At 44.6% G+C, this 23,340-nt stretch overlaps 1 protein-coding gene across 12 annotated transcripts; it reads left to right on the forward strand.

Annotated features, from left to right (window-relative positions):
• Positions 1 to 23,328, forward strand: LOC111250854 (uncharacterized). 12 transcript variants are annotated; one of them, XM_022806723.2, is made up of 7 exons: positions 1 to 22; positions 8,498 to 8,665; positions 8,969 to 9,043; positions 18,876 to 19,504; positions 21,779 to 21,980; positions 22,249 to 22,346; positions 22,763 to 23,328. In XM_022806723.2, exons 1-7 carry the CDS (start codon positions 16 to 18, stop codon positions 22,916 to 22,918), a joined length of 1,335 nt encoding a protein of 444 aa, XP_022662458.1. In that variant the 5' UTR covers positions 1 to 15; the 3' UTR covers positions 22,919 to 23,328. The 12 variants fall into 12 exon arrangements, with proteins under 12 accessions (XP_022662458.1, XP_022662455.1, XP_022662463.1 ...); XM_022806720.2 differs by lacking the exon at positions 1 to 22 and adding an exon at positions 2,287 to 3,839; XM_022806726.2 differs by lacking the exon at positions 1 to 22 and adding an exon at positions 4,496 to 4,517.
• The last annotated feature ends 12 nt before the right edge of the window (positions 23,329 to 23,340 follow it).

The following is a 23,340-nucleotide window of genomic DNA, read 5'->3' on the forward strand; positions in this document are numbered from 1 at the left end:
GGCAAACATCTATTGATGGAACGTAAGTAAATCTTCGTATGCCACCATTCAAATTTGATAGTACGATGTGTAAATAAGCTGGAAAGTCTAAAAGGAATCGAAATAAATAGTTTAGATCACTCGATAAATTTTGACCGAATGATCAGGTTCGACGTTTTCAGATTGTTGCAGTTCTCAATTTGGCCCTAAAGTTGCAACAGTCGGCATTGCCTGAAATAATATAGCAAATCTAAGTTGACGAAAAACCTTAAATGTTTTAAGGTTAAAAAAAAAAACTTCAAAAACGTTAAATGAAGAATGCGCTATCGGTTCTTGCAAGTCATGAACGCCAGCAGAGAAGCAAAAAAACCCATTTAAATTCTAACGATATTCAAGAATACTCAAATCACAACGAAGAAAGATGAGGAGGAGGAGGACACTAAACTCTGATTCAATTAATAAACCAAAATATTCTTTCGTGAAATACAGTCGTCAAATGACAGTAATAAAGGTGGCACCTCTCTTGACAGAATTCAAGCCGTAATTAATAAAAAATAATAATAGTAAGAATATTGTACATAGTTGAATCAAGGAATCATTTTGACAGTGAAATTATATTTCCGTGTTTCTTTTTTTGTGTTAGCAAACTACAACATAGAGGGATAGTAAAGTAATACGGGCGAAAATTTTACTGCGATCGAGAAAAATATTATCACCAAAGACCTTATTTACAATCTAGAAAAGAAGTTTGCATCAGATTTTCATAGGAATATTTAAATCAAGATGCATTTATTCTATGACCTATATAATACCTCTGGAAGGTATTATATAGATACTCATAGAGTATTACGTGTTATATAGGCTGACGACTGATTCGATTGGCATAAGTCTGTTATTCAACGAAGTTAAAGCTAAAAGAGGCGATGTTTCACAATTATTAAATTGACGCATAGCTAATAGACTTTGGTGAAGTTAACGAAAATGTCCTTTGGATGTACTTAAGGTGCACACCTTATTCGAGACGTGAAGCGGAACCGTAATAATATTTACTACAGAGTCAATTTAGCCCATCGAAGCCTGCGTGTCGCTATAGCGACTATTTATAATTTTCGAATAATCGATAAATAACCTATAGTTTATCGGATTCATGATCTTGATCGTTAGGAATATAGTGCATGTGTCGGGGGCATTGTTAAGCGGTGTCAATGAAATGGTCAGAATTTCACACAGGAAAAAAATATTCTGCTTTAAAAATGCTAAAAGCTAATATTTGTTTTAAATATATTTAATTTTTCCATGCTCGAAAAAACTGAGCGGTCTATATTGCCTCATATCGCAACTTGCTGGTGAGGAAGGGTTGGATTAGGTTAAGGGGTGTCGATTACCCGTCGCCGGATCGAAAATACCGACAAAACAAAGCATGATTACAAAAAAAAGGATTCGCACAAGCGGCAGATAAATTAATCGAAATGTTCACAGCTATTTGCCTCATTGTGGGTGATCGAAATTTCTTTTATAATTGATTCCCCCTCATCTTGTTGTGGTGATCTACGTGTCCATCATTTAACTATAGGCCCGTGTATAATTACAGCACCCGCGGGTAACTTAGATAAAAAAAAATAGGCGACCAAAATACCATGGAACAGTTGTCGCTAGTAAATTAATAAATAATCATAGATCTTTTCCGAAGTCTAAGTACACCTTTTCGAAATAGCAAAAATACCCACAGCCACTTGTCATCGCCGAATAGCCCGCCAACGACACTCTCACCATTTCGTATTCGGCTGCAGTTATTTTCACCCTGCTCCGATTCGTCATTCAATTCATCCATTCGTTTAGTCGTCTATCGCTTGCACAAATTCGCCAACAACCCTGCGCGCTCCTGCACTCATAACAGCACTCTGTCGTCAGCCACCAGCAGCGACGGCGGCCGCGGCCCCGGCTGCCTCCTCGTCCACTTTTACCTTGCTCTGTGAGTATCTACGTCTGTATGTCTCGGTTGCTTCCCGCCTGTTACCACCGCTCTGTTCGGTTTGCTGCTAAGCAGGCAGCGAATTCTTCTGGCAGCCAGTTGCCTGGCCCCCGCGATCTCAAGCGCCCTCTGTGGCCTGTCGACGAAACCTTTCGCGCGCTCCCTCTCCGTCTGTCTAGAACGATACCAGCGCTGCACACTGATGGCGGCTTGTTTTGTAAACATCGCCGGACCTTGCCTGTCGAAAATCCGCAGCTGGGGAGAGGAGGGTCTGTCCTCGTCGTCGTCATTGCTGCCGCGCTGTTATTCCTGCTGCTACTAGTACGACGGTTGTTTCTATCGCTGCTGCTGCTGCTGCTACTGCCGCCGCTGCCGCTGCCGCTTTCACCGCGGGAGCAACAGCAACGGGAGTTGGCCGCTGCGCTGTTGTTGAGACCAGCTACCAGCAGCAGCACCACCAACAATTGTGCAGGCAGGAAAGCGAGCAGGCGGGCGGCCAGGACAGCGAATCAATCGTAGGTTGCCCGTTCGTTCGCTGAATCGACGGTGTAGTCGTCAGTTCGTCGTAGTTGTAGTTGCTGTCGCTGCCGAGAAGTAGGGGCATCGTTTTACGCCGGCGGCAGCACCGCCAGTAGCTGCTGCCGTTGAGTCTATGAACAGTAGCAGAAGCAGTCGTTTGTGCGAGTAGCAGTGGTCACGGCATAGCACAGCGTTTGCTAGCCGATATCCCTTTGCGTGCTGCCCCTGCGTGTGCGTGTGTGTTCCCAATGTGTGCATTGTGCTGTTCCAGTAGCGAGTGAAGCACAGTACACGCACCCTTGTTGCCTTCATCGTCGTCATCATCATCATCGTCACAGCAGATAGCGGCAACAGCACCCGTAAGCAGTAGCAGCCAGCAACGAACGAGTGCTGCCGAAAGACGGCTGTTGAACGCTTGCCGCTCGTGCGAATCTTTTTTTGTGTCATGTTTCGTCTTTTCGGTATTTTCGTTCAGGCGACGGGTAATCGACACCCCCATCGCTAGCCGCAGTCACCGTGGATGCTGCCGCCGCACTGACGAACGCGATCTGACGGTTGCGCTTGCCACGAGATATACCCCTGTCCGAAAATTAACGTTCGACGTCGCTTCAATTGAATGAGCTGTACCGACAGAATAACAACTCCTGTACCACCAAGAAAATCTATTATAATTCGATAAAGTGAGAGACTACTTGGTAGACGCGTGTTTGCTGATTCCAAATGGTAATAGTTTAGCCGGCGGTGACTCGAAGGCTACTAGCGAGAATGTCCCGCTACTGACAACGGGCTTTTGTCTGCTTTTGGGAGCTGAATTCGGAGCACTGCTACAACTTCTAATGCTATGACCACTGACAATAACAGGGAATAAGCGATTAAAGAGGACCCCGAAAAAATGCACGAACGCGCCTCGTCCTATCACAGATCATGATGATGATGTCCTGTTGTTAATACGTTTCCTCGCTGCTGTCTAAACAGTTCTGTTCCACTGTTCGTATTTTTCGTGTGTTTGTGCGCTGTGAAAATAAAGAACGGTGGAAACGACGAAGGACACAACGGGTTTCTCCTGACGTGATAGCTATAGCAACGAGCCAGACGACATCGTTGCATCAGTTACAGCTGCTACTGTCGTCGCATTTTCGTTAGTTCGTTCGTTCGTTCATTCGATCTTTAAAACGTCGCCAAATCGCCGCCAATCACGAACTAACGCTGGCCCCTTGGGCAGGCAGTACAATGGGGGTCGAGCTGTTTGGGGCGGCGGAAGCATCCCTGCTCGAGCACTATCTCGACACCGTCGAGCACCTTCCCGACGATGTTCAACGGACAATTTCGCTACTCCGCGAGATTGATCAGAAGTATCAGAAGATTCTTGGTAAGTACGATACGTGTACACATGCATATATGCGGCCATACATACAGATAATGCTGTCGGACACATACACACACAGAAATGTACAATGTGCAAAGTGAACTGTGCTGGAAGTGAGTTGTTTCGTGTGCCCGAAAAAGTGTACAGCCTCATCCAGTCAGTGAAAAGCTCAGCGAGCCGTCTCATCTCCCATTTAAGTGTTATCCCCGTAACCCATATTGTTTACCGAAAGACCCCTCTGTTGTGTGCTTCTTTCTCTAGGCCAAATTCGTCGTCTTACATTGCAGTACACCACCATGTTTCGTTCTATTTCATTCCGCTTACGTTGATTGGGTCATAGCCTGCAACGATTTGAACAACGGCTGCAAGTGTGGCTGTGTACCTGGCCATGGGTTAGTTAGCGTCGATGGCGCCACTCGAGTTTTCCTGCTGCTGTCGTTCGGATCAGTCACCCGTAGCGAGCTGGCTGGGTCTTATGACGTGCTATATAAGATCGTGATAGACGCCTCTTAGTGAATGGATCATACACCAACATCGTCTGATCGACTTTTGATCGGATAAGTCCTGATCAGTGCACGTGTATCGCCGTTTCTTGCTATAGCTACAGCTCATCTACTCAAGTCAGTCAGTGTTTCCCTGCTTAATTATAAGGAACAGTGTTTTGATCTCGACATACATATGGTTTGTACGGTGACATAGCCTCGTAGCATGCTAGTTACCTTAGCTCCTTATTCGACCCTCTTTGTCTATCTGCATATGGATGATTTCTGCCCCATACTCTGCGACGGTCTAGCCATTAGCTAATGCCTCCCGCTCTCAGCGTTATACCGCCACCCCGAGGGACAGACTGGGCCGGGCGTGTACCCATCTCCTCTTGACGCTGCTGCAGGCGTCGATAACGATGTTAATAGCTTCGCTCCCACATGAACAGCAGTGGTTTTTACGGCTAGCGCCGGTATCTGCTAAAGCCATCGAATCGTTTATATGGAGTGGGGGCCAGTGAGAACCTGTTCTTGAACAAACAACTAGGCACCCATTCGTATCGTGCGAAAAACGTCCCGTTTGAGCTGTTATTGCTGCTGGCATAGGTTAACCTGGAAAGCCGGTAGGTGCCTGGAAAGGCAACTGTGTCCACGTGGGCAGGCGTTCATTCGTTCGTGCTCCCAAGTGTCTACAGGTGAATGTTCCTCTCTACCTATGCATGAGTATTCTCTCGAGTCTTTCATGCAGCGACGTCGTCGATATGCAGTACGCTGTCCACAAAGTCTAAACGTATTGCTTACACCGAAAACAACAGCTGCTCCAGAACGTGTGAAGTCCGTGACCTCTGCTGTTACTCGTCTCGTTTGTTAAATGGGCACGGTCATCTACATTCAATATCATTTATACTGTGTACCTTTCCGGGTCAGACTCGAGGGCATACAACAACAATATGAAAACGTACTCGGTGTATTGGTAGCCAATCCGTGTTACGCTCTGTTCTAGCGATATCCCCCTTCCCCCCCGCTTTATTTCTAGTGTGTGTAATCAACGTTGTTTCGGTGTGTGTATAAGAATCTGGTGACACAACAGCGGTGTTAATGTAACAGTAATGGCAGCAACACGGTAACAACTGGTCTGGGTAATAGAACACATCTGTCACGCGACTCCAAGTACAATACCATCGTTCGCATCTGTATATATTATATACACACATATTAGATTGACAGTTAGTCGTTCCTTCCTCGCCCCTCTGGTGCTGACAAAGTTGTATGGTGTAGGATTCTCTACTGGCATCGTTACGTTTCCGTCTCTGTATTCGCTATACGTAATTCGGTGTCGGTCCGTTGTCGTCCGTCAGCTCTGCCACTTCATATTTGTGACGGGTGTCTGTGTCTACATATAATCTAGTGCGGCATTTTTATGGTTTCAATATGTAATTCTGCCGCTATGCTTTCGCTGTTGCCGCTGCTTTATGCTGTGTGTGAGGCTATCTATCTGTCCGTCCGTCCGTCCGTTTGAACGCGCGATGTGTCATTCGCTCGTATAAATCGGAATGTATCTGTGCCGTTGAGAATCGAACAGAACTGGCTGGTCGGCTTGCTCTATTCAATCCGCCTGGCTAAGCGAGTCGTTGTAGCTTTCATCGCCTTACGGACTGTTCAATTGCTTGACGACGGCCAGCCACCAGCAACGGCAGCAGGAAGATACGGACGGAAATCTCGCGCCAATGCGTACGTGCTTTGCGCGCTGTTCGTCCTGATAAACTACGATTATGACGATCATGATCGAAAAGCCAACAGAAGTATTAGTGGCTTTAAGGCCCCCAGTGTGTAGCTCTCCGCCCGCACCGCTCCTCGACTCATCACCTCATCCAGCCCCAACCGGCAACGGCGACAGCGGTGTTAGCGACGCAAGTAGCAGTAATCGTCGCGGGGACTGGCCAACTGCAATAAGAATATCAAAAACAGCAAGACAGAGCTTGTCTGTAGACTGTCCGTCCGCCAGCCGGTTGGTCGGTCGGTCACTTGCTCGCTCCCTCGCTCGGTAGGCACGTCAGCGCGGCAAAACGAAGGAAAGCTGCCGCTGCAGTAAGAAGCCGCTGCCCGTTAATGTTATGCTCGAGCTAATGCTGCTACCAGTCAGTACTTAGTGCTAGCGCAACCACTGGTATTTGTGGTGTACGTTCTGTTCGTTTAGTGGCACCCGTACTGCTTGACTTTGCGTGGTAAAGCAGCGGCGGCAGGCGCTAACGAGTGCAGAATGGACGGTGAGCTATTCTTGCTGATGCCCAACTCAATGGATGGGCTGTCTTCCTATTGAGACAGGCCGCTGCTGGGCGGGCTCTCGATTTCGCTTGCCTGGGGCCACGGCCAATATGGGGCCATGATAGCTACTGCTACTGCTGCTGCTGCTGCCACCACTATGGTGCGGCAATGATACGAGATTGCGGTGGGGTGGCGGCCGTGATAGTGATGGCAAGCACGGATGGCGGGCAGGAAGATAGGCGAGCGGCTGACCTAAATGTCAGCTGCTGCCATGGCCCAAAGAGCCCACGTCACGTCAGCTTCGGACAGAGTAAGAACAGCGGAGAGTCAAAATGCTGCGTCGTGATACCTGTGAGAGGCAACTAATATTAGCCGTTGTTTAGTAAACCCAGGATGTACTAAAACCAATTTGTTAGTTGAATGGTTGAACGTCTTTGACAGTGGTAACAGTTGTGGGGGACTACATGAGTCTATGTGCCTACAGGCTCTTTCTCTACAACCTGAGTATCTGCAGATGCGCCCACTCGCGCGTGTCTCAGCGAACAGCGTGACGATGCCGCACTGCTCGGAGTGGTTTAGTGTTCCGGCAGTAGTCGGCGGTGGACGGACAACAGTGTTACGGTTCGTTCTGTGCCCCTATAGATGATGACTGCAATGGTGATTAAACGTGGTGACGGTTGTATATAGAGATTATTATTGCTATTATGCCAAGAGCTAGCTGGCGGCACTCGTAACTCTTCCATCATCCGCTTTTTATCGTTGTGTCAAATAAATGTGTACCCAGCTTGGATTTAGGACAGTTTACAATAATAAAGCACACGAACGTGTACTAAAGCATGCCTCATCTGAGCTTATGATCGACTAGGCCAGCAGTGTGAATGCTGGTCGCTGTTGTTGATTGCAAATATTGTTTGTCCTAAATTCAAATTTAAGTCTGACAGAGTTATTTACTAACGACTGCTTCAGTGTGACTGTGACAGTCGTACAAGACGTTAGCCATCAAAGCCAGCACAAAGAATAGCCAGTTATCGTAATGATGGCTGCTAGAATCGTCGGCGTAGCTTTATCGTCAGGGTAGCTGCGTATACTGTTGCTACTCGAAGGAACATTTTTATCGCAGTCGATACAACTGGCGTCATTACGCCAGCAATATATAAACGAAATCGAAAGTGCGCGATGCACTAAGCTTAAGTGCTGAGTTTCCGTAGAAGACGAATTTAGAAGAAAAGGGTCAGTGGACCTCGTCACCATTTGTGTGGCCGAGGCCATTATCCGTTTACCGCTGGTGGTTTCAATGCAATGAAGGCTAGTTTGGTACCTTTTATTACTAGCACTAAGCCCATTATTGATACAGTTAAACTTAATAATTGTAAAATATGTCTGTGTAATAACAGAGATCGCTGTTGGCAGAAAGGTTCGACGTTGTAAGTAAGTTCGGGTTTTTGTTGTGGGAAAAAAGCTGTAGAGAATATGAACATTTGCTACATAGTTGCGTAGTACTCCATGTGGAATAAAATGTAGCTTTATAAGAATGGATGAAATTACACAAAATTGTTATAATGTTGACGTGGGTTACGTGGGCAACAAGACAGAGACGTAATAACATTAATAGTGTAAAATGATGATTGTGAACTTATTCAAAGCTGCGCGTGCTGATCATTGCATTTGCATGTGTCTTCTACCAAGTAGATATTATGCAACACAAAATTATGTTCAGTGCTCTTAAACCCGTTTGCCATATCAGACTGATTATTGTGCGTTGTTTTCTCATTTAGGTCAAATTGTCAGATATTCGGGCCTATAGTAACACGGAACATTAACCGAGATGTGTCTGCGTTTTCTTATTTCTGTCCTGTTCCTCTCTACCTATTCTTTGTCTATAATGCTATTTGTTTGCCACCCCTGCATATTTAGCTGAATTGGAGCAATTGATCCGGTTGCGAGACCCCAAGAAGCGTGACATTCACCGGGCGCTGGTTCGAACCCAGGAGCTCTCGGACGAGAAGTTGCAACTAATGCAACAACTGGTTGACACGATCGAGAACAAGAGTCGACAACTTGAATCGGACGCACGAACTCTCGGTAAATCTTTCTGTCTTTTCTTTTTTAATCCAATTCGAAGTACTAATTCTAGTCAACTATATTCGCTGAGTTGTAGCTAGCAGTCAACAAAGCATACCTAGGTATCACTGGAGAACGACTACAGTTAATATTATATGATTGGTTTGTTCGGTAATGCATCTTGCTCCCGAAAATCCTGCCGCCGACAGGCGATACTTAGTCATTGTGTATGCGTGTGTATGATGCAATCTGCTGCTACGTGTCTTGTTAACGAAAGCTTCGTTTCTATTGGTGTGTTGTTGCTGTCTTGCCCTTTGGGATTAGCGTGGTGGCAACGTGGTCACCTGTCAATCCGGCGGACTGGCATCGAGTCCCGCCCGCGCCAGAGATCCTTTGAGGGTAGGTTGGTCCGTACCCTGATAGCAATCTGATGATGCCACATGCAAATTCCACATTATTACCAAAAAAAAAAAAATCGGTATTTCGAAGTAGTGTGAGCTCAATAACGCACATGCAGATGGTATTTGATATATTCTATCGAAAAGAGCCATTTAAGTTTCATTGAAAAACGACTAAATTCTTACCATAAAGGGTTAGGGAGAATGTGTAATTATATTTGCTACTAGACCAAACAACGGCATTTGATTATTTTTCCTTCTCTTAACAATGTCCGCGTAATGTACGGTGTCTGCTCGATTAGCTTGAAGCTTGAAGGCTTCTGTGAGATGAATAGTATGTGAATCTCGGACAGTGTCAGATATTTCGAATTGCGACTTCTCTGTAAGTACTTGCTTGACCGGACCTAAAAGAGGAAGTGGTTCTTAATCTGTCTTCGGACAGCTGTTGGCTTATTAGCGTAAAATTTAGCGTTACGCGTTTAGGCGAGTAATAAGTCTTCCTTTATTACGTCTGGTCGATAACGATATGCGAGTACAGTGAACCTAGTCGAACATATTCCATTTAGCAGACACATTCTTGTTACTGTTGTTGCTGGTTAAATAAGGATGTATTGCTTATAACTGTCAGATGGGACTGTACATGAACCCAGTCTTCATACGTTCACCTATATGACACTCATCAAATGATTTATTTATACGCGAAATGTATTGAGTTGACGTATGGTTTCTTATCGTTTCTCTACATTTAAACTACTTGTTTTATAAATACCGCTGACAAAAGATACAGAGCTACCGAATGAGTGGGAATAAATACATCGGTCACATTCTACATCTATTGTTGTGCCTTATATGTTATTTACTAAATTCATCATTTTTTGACATGGCGATACTTGATGCGAGCTTCTAGCACATCTACTACATATGCATGGTGCACGATTATCACGGATATAAACCCCAGAGATGATAGAATATTCGAAGTGGAACGCGAGAATTTAAAACGACGACTCTCGCCTGGACGCAACCTTGACTTACCTATGCACTGGTGTCCTTGCTTGGACATTCAAAGTTAAACTTGCATAATAGCTAACTTAACCTAATGCCCCGTCATGCAAAACGGAGGAACACGATTGCATAATTCTTTTTCAACGGTACATTCAAATGAGATCCTAACGAAAATCGTGAACGAATACTGTCTGCTTCAAGTGCGTTGCATATCATTGCTTCGACAAGCTTTTTTTGGTAGTAAAAGTGAAGAAGCTGGCATAATTAATTAATTAATGAAAATGCTTGCGTCTGGCGGGATTCGAAGCCAGTTGGTTCACCGAGACTGGCTGGAATACACCACCCAAATCGTTTTTGTTCATCATCATTAGTTTTTAAGGCTAGATACATGTGGTCGTTTAATCTATCTTAGCGGCCTATATTACCCACAATAATGTCATTTTGAAGAAGTTAGTTAAAATATTGAATTTTATGGGTTATTTTTGCCTTTTTTCGGACTATTGTTACAGTACGCTCCAGCACAAGATTGAAGGCGCTATGTCCTGTGTAACGCACATCTTCGCGTAGTACTAGCAGTAATAGTATTATATATGAACCACTATTATCACTGCTGTAGAATTCAGTATTTGGCCAAAGATGCCCTAACAACTTTAGGTGTAATGCGCGATATAGTTAAATAGCCCAAATGAGCAATCTTAGTTTCTGTTGCGTCTAAAAGTGTACTAGCATCACGCGTTCATGTGTATCGAAACGTTGACGTTGCTGGATCAAAGAGCGCATTCGTGTTCTAGTTAGCGGGATCAGCTCTCTGAGAATGAACGAAACAGGATAATGCCGAGTGGGTTAATGCGCCTACGTAACCTGCCTCTGACGGTTCCGGTCACACGTATCAACAACTGCCGAAAACGTCGAAATCTCGACGAAGTTTTTCCACTGTTTCATTTCAGTACAAAGCCAATTTGTCGTCAGTTGTTTTAGCTGTTGTTAATCACTGAGGGACGCATCCAGCACAAATAATGGAATTCTAACGGATTTGTCGACTCAGATCCCAAAATAGGCCATCCACAGTAAAACTTTTTTTGGAAAAGAACGTTTGGACAGACGGTTAGAGACGATATAACTATACCAACTGCACCGAAATCAACGTCAGTATGGAGGGTGAAATTGATTTCGCAGCGGTTTCCGTCAACACAAACAACGAAAGCTAATGTGCTGTCTATTCTTGTCGGCTCGTACCAACTTAAAAGCGTTACTGTCGTCTTCCTACGACAGTACAGACGGCCCCTCGTATGTATCGCCGTCGTTACTAAGGGCCGCGCGGTGGATCCGCGGCATCTGGGCGAACGCGGATAGACACGACTTCTACTCGAATCCATTGTACCACTGTTGCCTACGGTTGCTATGATCTGTTCCTGCTGGAGCGCCGCATTGACGCTGACGATTTACATATGCACACTCACCATATTTACGTTTGGATGCGACCGATTTACAGACCGGTAAATTCATGACATCCCACCGATGAATGTCGGAGAACAACAACAACAATCGGACAACTAACGCACGTTTATTAGGTCGCCAGCTAGCCGCTTCACGGAACAACGTCGTCGATGATAACGTCAGAGGGAACGTCGAATGCGGACACGCTAATATGACCGGTAAAATTAGTCCTACTACGAACAAGCCCTGCAGCGATACAGACAACAACAGCAGCCGTATCACTACTAGCAAAGAAATCTCTGCCACGCAGGTCAAACGATGACGATGGACGCCCCGATCACAGTTGTTGTGGTTGCTTCCTAGAGTTTTAGCGGCAACGTTTCATTCGGTGTTGTCGGTTGTGCTGCCGTGCCGCGTGAGTTGTTATTAACGTATTACTATGGTCGACTAGATATGGTTGAATACAGTGGAAAGGGCTGAGTGAGTCTGAGCTGTTGAGCGCAAAGGACTGGCAAAGGGTAAAGAGGTGTGCTGTTAGAGTCGTCGTCGTAGTAGTAGTGGCCTACTAGTGGTAATTTATGTTCGAGTTGAGCTCGAGAAACGTTTAACACCCGTTTTCGCCATCATGCGATCCCTGTTAGCCAAGTCGACGCGGATCCATAACGGCCGAAGACGGAGCTGTTGGCTACCTGCTTGTCGCTTGCATCTTGTTGTGATGATGTTGATGCCGGACAAGGCAAGCTAAGTCAGCCGTGTTTCGGCGATAGTCACTGTCACATAAGGGCCACAGCGACAGCACCGACATACAGTGGCGTACAATACAGTAGAGGTAACAACGCTGCCAGGCACGGCAGCACACTCGACTAACCAATCGTTCGACCACGAATTGGCTCCACTCTAAACCGATCCTCGGTATGCCCCCTACCATTGACGCCTGTCCTGCCGCTATTCATATTAAGTGCGCACAGAACCGATGCAAGATTTACAAATAATTTCGCGCCATAGCGGAATCGCGCTCTGTTGAAAATCAGTGCTTTCCACTGCAGGTTGCACACTGCGGTGCTCTTTGTACAAACTGATAGGTCGCATGTATGTTCTGTGTTTTCAAAGCCCGAAATCCGTGAAAAGCGAATGCTAGAATGGTCACAGAACAACAACAATAAGCTAACAAAGTGCGCTGTTGGTAACCCTAATTAAACGCTTGGCTTGCCAGCACCAAACTGTTGAAGAGGATCAACAGCTCCTAAATGTTTCACTTTGAATGTCCGCGAGAGATTCCACGTTTGTTTGTGTAGGTATATTTGTAGACTTGTTTTCTATTTTGATTTGATCGATCGTTGACAGTCTGCATTACGGGTAAAGGCTTAAAGTTGGTACTGAAACGTCGCGCTTGTTCGCCACTAAGTGCAAAAAATAAAGAAGCTGTCGTTAACAAGGAAAGCCAGGCCATACATTAGTTCCTATCATAACTCAGCCTCGAAAAGTGCAAGAAACAAGAGGATAACCTTACCGGTACGTTTTTCTCTATGTCCGGCTCTTTTTCTCACTCTTTTATTGTCTTAATCGCGCCAGCTATAAAACGTTGGTCACATAGCGATAACTAATAACACCACACCAACCATAGCCGATTGGCGGGAGCTGCAGCGTTGGAGCTTGGTGGTAGTAGGAACTGATTTACGCTTACGTACGTGCCCGCTAAAGCGGCGTCCAAAGCATGTCCTAGGCCGCGGTATAACAGCGGAGCGGTAAGCCCTTGTCGCTTCTTTGCCTGTAGCAACGTTTGTCAATGTCTATCTCTCACTGCATGAGCACCGCCGAGTTTGCTGAGTGTGGCAAGAGTGGGGAGTCATCGCGCGAATCGCTATCGTCTTTGTGCAGCGAGTTTTTGTCGCTCTTTCTTTGTCGTTTCCCGTACATTTAACAAGATTTTAGCGGAGTCATCGTTGACAGCATTGGCGTTGTCGTCGACATTAGCAGTTGTCGTCACTTTAACGGCTGTGTTGTCACCATGGCCACCATTGTTGTTACCAGTACTTTCGTGTCCTCAGTTTAGCTAGCTAGTTACCTGGCAAGCGAATCAGTGTATCTGACTGGACTGCGATGATTAACGGTTGGCTTATAACTTCCGGACAAGTAAAAGCGCAAACCTTGTCCAGCTTGCCAGTCGCGCCTACTTATACGATAACTCAGCGCGGTAACAAGTGGGTTAACTTGCCATTGCTTAACTAATTGACGGCAAATCGGCCAACCCGCTCGTTGTTCATTAACGACCAGCTACAATGCCTTTGACTCAGCGGAGTTAACGACAACAGCAGCATTGGTTAGGAAACGATACTGAACGACCGCAGAGTCAATCAGCAGCGACAGCGGTAAGGGGCAGTGAATGAGTTTGAGCGACTCAGGGCAAAGTGTTTTCTAAGAGCCGCCAGTGGTTTTCCTCGTGTCGGCTGTTATTATCGCAAACGCCGCAGCTGCCTCCGTCTGTAGTGATCGATCATGCCAACCTTGTGTAAAGCAAATAAATTAACCCAGACGAACGACTATTACTAGCAAGATAGCCTGTTCCTGCAGCAACAACAACGGTAGCCTGTATCCAAAAGGTCCCCATCGCTCTCCAACAGGAAACGAACTTCGGGTCGAAGCAGCAGCCAATTTTGTCTCTTGTTTTCTTGTCCTTCGCCAGCCTTCCCGGCCGTTCGAATGTCTGACTACTCTCGTGCGCTACACATACAACAACATTGCGGATCTTTCTTGCTAAACGAATATACAACAACAACAACAACAACAACAGCAGCAGCAAGAAATAGGAGCCGAACGCTTAGAAAGCCGAGAAAACCGTAAAAAGTCGCTGCAGCATCGGTCCTGCTAGCGACGCTGTTCGTCGACGAAAAGTAGCGGTCGCCGTTGGTTCGATTGCATTACCGCAAGTTTTTGTCGGTGTTAGATTCTAGCGGTCTTACTGGTAGTTTCTACGCCGGCACACGCCTAGACGGTACAGGACGGCTTATTAGCTTGTATTCATTTAGAGCATTTGTATCCGACGAGTCGTGTTGTGTGCGCACGGATTGTCATCGTAGGCTGGATCGAAAAATTGACCTACCGCTGGCCGTTATTTCTCGTTTTTCCCAATTGAATTTTGTTACGCGGTACTTTACGAAGTGTGGTGGTACATGTATGAAATTGTACGATATAAGGGATCGTCGCAGCGGCTAAGTGTGGGTTACATGAATTTCGAGCTAATGCGTGACGCAGGGCGACTAGCTGTCGAAAGCGGCGAGTTACGGTAGGAGAGCTAAAAATGTATTATATAGTTTGTGATTGTTGACGCACCGACTGTTCATAGGGATAATCTAGGTGCTGGCGGATGACGATGGAGCGCCAAGAGACTTGCCGCCGTCTGCCATTTCGGACCACGGTCTCGTCGAATTCACGCGTTTAACGGCCAACTTTAAAGTGTCAAAGTTACTGTTACTGCCAGTAATATCTCAGAAGAGCTAGCAAAAAGCTTAAACATTTTCGTTGCCGCCGCTATAGTTGTCGTATGAGTCTGAATGAACAGCCACAGAGCGGCCGTGGCTTGCAGCGGTATGTCGTGATTTGTCGATGGTGCTGCTACGGTACGAGTACCACTTCTGCTAAACAGAGTGCGCACAAGTGCGAAGAGTTATACCGTTGATCTCTACAATGTGATTATTCTATACCAATAATGCTAGGATGCTGTTACTGTATCGGCTTAATTTTTTTTAATCGCTTGCTTGGTGAAGTCACACGGAAAGCTAACCAGAATAGAACTGAAAATCTACTGCTATATGCTTGTCTTCTGTGGTTCTGCAAAAGAAAGATTTGTTCACGCCTGCCTATCGTGGCTAGTGCGACCTTCCTAGATCACGTGGTTTCCGCATTTCGATATGTTAAAATTTTCGAAAGCCGGAAAACCATTGCAGTAGCAACACGAAAGTAACGCACATCGATAGGAAACGAACCTCCAACCCTGTTCGCAATTTAACCCCGTCGCAGAGAGCCTGCCGATGATCGGTGATCCTTCGGCAAGAAAATGAAATTAATGGTGTTCACCAGTTCGTATCCGCGTTAGTATCTCACTGTTTCTATTTTGAGGTGAAATATAATATCTAATCAGCCTATAGATAACGTCGCCAGAACGTTCACTAAAAGACCGTGACCGATTTATCAGAGCTAAGGACTAGGAATGGTGCTTCGTTGTGGGGCACTTCTGAGGTGTAAAGCGAGTCGTAGGCTTATCGTTAATGTTAACCTCTATTATTTTTTTGTGAAATCACCATCAGTTCACTATGGAGTACCACAAAACGACAGTGTTTATACCAGCTTTGTTTACCAGCTGAAGGAATAAAAGTGCATAGTAAAATCGCCTAATTATAAATCTCTTGTAAACGAAACCAGTGTGAGGATCGCTGTAAACTCTATAGTTCAATCCTCATTTGTATCATGCCACGCGAAGGTCTACTACGTTCGTCCGTAGATAGCCATGGCGCCGCCGGTTGTCTAGGGAGGTGGCGATAGTGTTCACTGCTAGTAATTTTCGTCGCCGTAGAAACCAGATGTCACGCGGGCTATCTCGCCGCCACGACCGCAGGGCCCGCTGGGCTTTTTCGAGGGAAACATCTCAGACGCCGCCTAGTCAATCCACCAAACGATGTGTTTTGCCGCCGTTCACTACTACCTGTAGTAAACGGAAAATCTGAGCAAATAACAAACGCCCCTTAAGTGTGTCACTTTTTATCCTTGATATCGACGATGGCCTATGTACTGAACCATTTTAGTAACGTTTGCAGGTTGAGCAAATAACTTGTGTGACTTGTTCTCAAGCAAGCGTGTCTTAAAATTTCCAAAGGGTGGGCCTGCAGAGTTTTTAGGAGAAAAAAAATGGTGGTTAGTGTTGTTTTGTCGATGACCTATTGGTGACCTATGTCAGTAAAACAATTGGTTAGATCTGGCTTATAAGTAGTATACTCGGTTCAGTGATCCATAACCATAATTTACGTGCAATAAATTTCAGAAAGACCATATCTTTTGCTCATGATGTTCCATAATAATGTGAGGCAAAGAATCATAAAGGATCTTTGGCATTTCGTTTGTTTTACAAAAGTGAGTTGAAAAAACAGCACGATTTACCCAAACAAAGCGACAATTATGCTATTATAAAGATATTTTCAGAATATTAGATAAGCACTTCTGTCCCGTTTAAGCAATGATGGTTTTTCAACTACTATTGTGAGCGGGTCCACAGTCCTCTAGAAGCGTTTACTATGAAAATGATAATAGTAAGGGCATTTGTTCAAGAGTTGTATCGCATTGTTTACTGAAAAATATAACCCTAAAAAATATAGCGTCAATTTGAAGGTAACGAACAAAATCGAATACTCCTGTAGGGTCAGATATTCCGACAGGTTGCCGACGTCCGGCGTTTAATACCGTTGATGTGAGGTCTTAACACGGGAGCTAAAAAGAATTTTTCAACAAGGTCGCAGGTATCAACGATGGAGTGAATTGTTCGATGACTTTAAATCAGCTACGCTTCGCCTCCCGTCGAGGCGGCCTTTCGTAGAAGGATCTTTTGTCGACCCACGTACATCGTTTCCAAATTCGGATGCGCTAAACACGCTCGCGCGCATTTAGTAAGTTATATTCACGCAGGAAAGTGGCCACTTGTGGTTCGTGGTATCCCCAAGGCCCTACGGAGTGGCGCACCTTGAAGTTGTATTTGAGACGGGAACGAAGCGGTAATCATACAATATCGAAGAAATCCATTTGAACCTAATACCGTTGGTGCCGTCCTTCCATGCGGTTTGAAAGACAGGAAGGCAGGATATAAGTGCCTTGTTATCTTTGATGTTCACGTTCATTTGTACTTCGGTACTGGTTCGGATTATAATTTGCATAATAAATAGATGTTTGTCTCTTTTACCTTGCTAAATTTGTTTAGCGTATCCAGTTGACAATATATACTGTGACTTTGAACTTGGCGGGTATCGCTAATTTGCTTATAGATAGAGAACGATAGTTTAATTTCAAAGCATAGACGTAGTATTGAATGGTGTTTATTCAGGATCATTCATATGATGTATCGCCTTTATTCAAACAGTTCACCTACAGGCGGATCACGGATGCAGACGAAATAGCCGGTAGATTTATTAGAAACTTCGAGTCCGGAGACGGCGCTCACCGAGATTTTTTTTTTTACCAAAGCTGTTGTTTTCAGACGCAATATTTACGATCGGCGTATTCTTCCGCTGGGCCATCGGAACACCTCATTTTCTCACTAAATGCAGCAATTGTGCCTATTGTACTGGCGTGTAGTGCACAAAGGCGTCAGTGCTCGGTCCAAAAGTTCAGTAGACGCACCCATATCGGTAGCAGGTCACTAGTTACACGCCGGAACTGGATCAGTTCAACCTGAAGATGTCATTCCTATAAAATAGTGCTACTTGCCAACGTACATCTGAAACACGGAGATGCATGGTGAACGCTTAACTTAACGTTCAACAGCAACTGGGCTGAAACAGCTTCGTTCATGTGACTTAGCGTTGCTGGATGTTTTTCGGCGTAATTGTTTGAAAAGCAAAGTTTACTTGGTTTTTTAAAAATAGGAATTTAAAATAGTGTGTTCGACATCAAGTTTGACAATTATGCTCCACTTATGTAAAATCTAAACAAGTCCCAAATGGCATAGTACGTAAAATCTAACGGCTTGTAGTATGGTCTTAATACTGTGCATTGGTATCTGTAATAAATTATAAACTCGCGTAACTCGTCACAGATAAACTGCAAATGCATGATTCTAGAGTTCGGATAAAACAACCTGTACGTCAGAAAAGATGCTTGATATCATGATATCAGTTTTTAAAGGATGATGTGTAGTACGGCATATTCGTATGAATAGAGTGACGACGATCGGGTGACTAGTACTATATACAGGGTCGAACAAAGCCTTTTCATAGGTGTGTGTATATATGCGTATAAATATTATATAGTGTCACACTAATATTCTATGTTCGAGTCAGTAGAAAGGCGTTAATATCGGATATTTAGATTAGCTTACTTATTACCCTCTATATATATATGGTGATTTAGTAAATAGACTAGTTTAGATATCTGGATAGTAACCCCCCTCTGTCAATTCAAACATTAAAAAATATCACTAGTTTGACACTAATGGTCATGCTTTTCGTAATTCACTGGTTACGCTTATTGGATCTATATTAGAATTAGATTGAACTTGAAAAGGTGGCTCATTATCATTTACGACCATTATAATACATAGATAAATGCTAATCAAATGTGCTGTTTTTTTGCTAACGTATTGGCAATTGTTCATTCATCAACTTCCACTACAATAACGCCAACGGCGATACCAGACAAGTTACGTCGGCATCACAATCCCGCGACAACGTTTTCGGACTGTCTGGCCAAGGAGCGTTTGTACGATTCGCAGCATCGGGGCGGCTCGGGCGGGCACCATTCACCTTTAACAGGCAGCGCCGGTAGCGGAGGCGCAGCCGTGGGAGGCCATTCGAGTGACGACAACAGCGCGTCGAACCAAAACTTCCTTTCAAATAACAACGCACTAAGTGCGCACTCGACCGGCGGCGGTGCTCATCATCATCACCATCACCATCACAATCACCACAGCAGCTTAAACAACAGTAGCGCGCATCATGGCGCCGGTAACGTCGGTACGGGGTCAAATAACGCTTACTCGAATAACACGAGTTCAGGCGGGAATGGTCCTGGGGGTACTGGCAGCGGACTCGGCGCGAACTCAGCCAACGCCAGTAACAACAGCATCAACAACAGTTCGGGGGTCGGTGGTAACGGGCCGGAAAGAGCTGACGGCAAATCCGGAAGCGATCATCATCAACATCACCACCATGGCAGGGGCGGATCCCAGCAACAGATCTCAAACAGTAATAATAGCAATAACAGCAACAACTCGACCAATGTCAATCATACCGGCAGCAGTGGAAACAAACACGTCAAGGAAGAGGTAAGCACAATGGAAGCAGTGTACAAAATTGCGTCGGTAACAGCTATCCAGTTTTCTCCAGATCTATGTCTTAAGACGCTACGAATGAATTCGAGTATTTTGGGGATATCGACATTTGGGTTTTACTAGAATATTCGGGCATACTACAGTGTGAGTCATCTCTGATTACGTGAGCTCGGTATACATTACGACCCCGTAAGACTCTTAGTGAGCTCTAGCAAGCTATAATCTTTAAGCAAGCCGATGTAACGACAACGTAGCTGGCAGCTTATAAAAATGTTGTACTACTAGCCATGCAGACTGGGAGGAAGCAAAAAAGTAATCTAGATTGTTTGAAGTTTCATAGCATTTACTCGTACGAGGGAATACAATTCCTGATGCGCTCGTATGAATTTTTCCCCATAACTTCGTAAGTTCATCCACTCCACCCTCGTTAGAACATGACAGCGTTAGCAACCAGAACGGGAGCTTTGAAGCAAGAATGGTACAAGTAAGAATACAGTATTCTGGCAACTCGGCCTTTCCTTGAACTAACAAGTCGAATTTAATAATGAAAATACCCGTGTTCAAGCCGTGTGTGCGCAGCTTTCTTCCTCGCTGTTTATCGGTCTATGCCGAATCAGGAGGCGTTATTGTACACTACGACGATAGGTGGGGCTACTTTATGATCGAAAAGGCGATTATAGCGCCACCTGTGGCTCATACTTCTCAGGAGTCGCTCAGAAGGGCTGGACTCTCGCGTGCGAACCATTTCATATTCCCTTACTTTGCACACTGACGAGGGATGTCCAAGGTGTGATGCGTGCCCGGAAATACTTGTAAGCTAATCGCTGGTCTAAGCATTGCAGCTTCCATAAAAACAGTAACGTTTCGAGGCAAATCATGTGCAATAATCGATGGACAGCTTGCCACAGCTTTGAATCCGTATCCCACGATTTGCAGCCTATATTGTAGAATGTAAATACAATGGCCACACGGAGTCACGTGGCTTTATTGTGGAAACCAGTTTAGGTTTAGTTTTTTGCGGGAATTTCCTTTAGGAAGCATGACGTTGGCGGAAGTACAATGCAGTTGCAGTGATTCCAGTTCGTTACAGGGCGTAACATTTCCATTGCCCCTGATAGCGATGCTCTGACAGTAAAAAGGGAAAATTCGGTTTTTTTTTTAAAAGATAGATAAGACCCGGTTTTTGCGTTAGGTCATAATATGTGATTCAAAAGAGTTGCTCGCTGCGTGTAAATCGGTTGTGATAGAAAGTCGTTAACTGACTCTTGTAGCAATATTGTGAAACCGATCAAAACTGAGTAGGATCAGTACCGACGCTTCGCGCAATCCATATATTATATCCCCACAGACAGCAGATGGTCTAAGCAAGACCTAAGAGTAACGCTAATGGAAGAGGAGAAATTCTGATCAGGTGTTGATCTTGTTGATTAAGGTGTTGACCTTATAACTAACGTCAACACCTTAAGCTGTTAAGGGTTCGCTGGTTGTGCGCCTTTGGTTGGCTTGAGAAGGCGTGATGATGCATAGAACCAATTTAGCCAATTTAAGGCAAGACTTCGTTCGAGAGAACAAGCAAAGCTGAATAGACGTTCGCTAAGACTCATATATTGTTATCCTAGTATTCTGAAGTGGTTCATACCGTGTATAGATAGAAATCGTCAGTGACAAGGCTCAATTGTTGGCTTTAAGGAAGAAAGCTAGAAGTAGTTTAAAATTTTAAATTAGCGCAAGTACATGTATAATGTTCGGACCATTTGCCGATGTTCAGACATGTAAAATCATCATGGCAAGAACAGGGAGTAGGAACGTGACTACTGGATCTGATGGTCAGCTCGTCGTTGCTCTCACGAAGAAGTTTTTTGACTTTGTGGTCACTTAATAGTTGCCGAATGTTTATGCCAGCAGTGATGCACGTCATGAACAATGCACGATAAGTGTTTCGATTAAACCGTTCTCCAGCCAGGGCGCACTTGCACCTCAGTTGATTTAGGAGTAGGCACGGGTATACACATTTAGCATAAGGAAGTCAAACGCGATCCTCCACCGTTTTTTACTAGTCAAAAGGCTAGTTACCATTGGTTAAAAAAGTTAATTAATCGTTGTTGTGATTTTTACTTGTAAAGTGATAGTCTTCACTATTTACGCGTTCAATAATATGGCACTTTTAGCTTCAAATTTTACTACTGGAATACCGCCAACTTATGCACACATGACCGAATCCTGTTTTCTTTTTTTTTTTCCTCTCATCAACTAAACTTTTACGGACAGAACTCGCAGTCATCTACGGGCACTGGCGGAGGTAAGCGTGCTCGACGAGCTGCGGCGAAAGACTACAGCGAGTCAAGCGCCTATGGAGGCGGGTCCGAAAGTAGTAGCGTTAGCAAACGCGAAAAACGAGCTGGTGCTGGAACGAATCAGACAGCGACTAAGGGTAGCAAACGAGGCAGTGCGAGCACAGAAAATACCACGGGTAAGTGGTTTATTATGTAGACAAGTATAGAGAATATGATCTTAATTTGGAGAAATATATTGGAAAATCACCACATGCTTACAGCTGTTTTATTTTTTTTGGTAGTCTTCTAATATGAATTTTTTCTTCTATAATCGAATTATTATCCGAGGCGTTTTCGCAATAGACTACGTTTTGTCTGTTGGAAACTGTCTGTTAAAATCGGAGAGAATTTTTTTTTGTTATGCTCGTAATAGATTTGACCTCCCTACTTTGTGTTCATCAACAGGTCAAGGTAAAAAGCGGAAGAGTGCACGGCAACAGGAAGCGGTTTCACCCGTGGACGCCATCGATCCAGATGAGCCGACATACTGTCTGTGCGAACAGGTGCGCCCGCAACGATTCATGGTTTTTTGCACAAGCAAAGTCTAGATCTATAGAAATATGCGTTCTTCCCTAAAGATACGTTGGAGAAACGTATCTAATATGTTTCTGGCCAGGGTACACGCGGTTTCAGTTCAAAATCAGATTCGGAAATCAGAAATCTATCTATATGACCGTTCACGCACATAACGTATACAGAGCCAATCATTTAAAACTTTTTTTATTTCTATAATTATTGTTTTGTGCTGAAGCTAAACACTACCGACTACGGGAACGGCTGTTCAATATGTTTGCCTTGGTTAGAGAAGTGAGCTTTCATTGTATGACACATCCGGGCGAAAGTGAGCTTGTTGTCCCTCCACCTGCACTTTTACACTTAAATCGATACCTAGTTTTTTTTTGCTTTTTTCTTTGCCCAGGTATCGTTCGGCGAAATGATTGGTTGCGATAACGAAGAGTGCGCAATCGAATGGTTCCATTTCCAATGTGTCGCGCTGACGACGAAGCCTAAGGGCAAATGGTATTGTCCCCGATGCCGAGGGGACCGATCGAATCAGATGAAGAAAGCAAGCTGAGCCGTCTTTATCGCGAACGCGAGCTCCACGACCTGCCGCCGGTAACGAAAGCAACAAACCCTTCGCTAAGGTTAATGCAACCTACTATAGCGCTACGTCAGGTTTCCAATCTGTGATGAAGAAAATCGACAGAAGCGGAAATTTCTGGCTTGTGGCTTTTGCGTGAAGTTGCTGTTGGGCGTTCGGAATTGCTCTCTTCGGTATTCGGAGACCCTAGCAATCTACAGCAACCATACTAGCGACAGGATATATATAAATATATATATATATATATATATATACATATAAGCATATTGTATTATGTATAATTATATACATCAAAATGATAATTATAATAATAACAACGACAACAACAACAACAACAACAAGAAAATAAGAATCATAATAAAACAAACAAGTGTTAAACTGTTTGAATATTGTTG

The sequence above is a fragment of the Varroa destructor genome, unplaced genomic scaffold (genome assembly GCF_002443255.2).
Source record: "Varroa destructor unplaced genomic scaffold, Vdes_3.0 BEIS01000005.1, whole genome shotgun sequence".
NCBI classification, from domain to species: Eukaryota; Metazoa; Arthropoda; class Arachnida; order Mesostigmata; family Varroidae; genus Varroa; species Varroa destructor.

Coding starts and splice junctions, on each gene's coding strand:
- LOC111250854 (XM_022806719.2), top strand. CDS start 6,752: ATGATACGAGATTGCGGTGGGGTGGCGGCCGTGATAGTGATGGCAAGC. Junction 19,505..21,778: donor ACAAACACGTCAAGGAAGAG/GTAAGCACAATG, acceptor TTTTACGGACAG/AACTCGCAGTCATCTACGGG. Junction 21,981..22,248: donor GAGCACAGAAAATACCACGG/GTAAGTGGTTTA, acceptor GTTCATCAACAG/GTCAAGGTAAAAAGCGGAAG.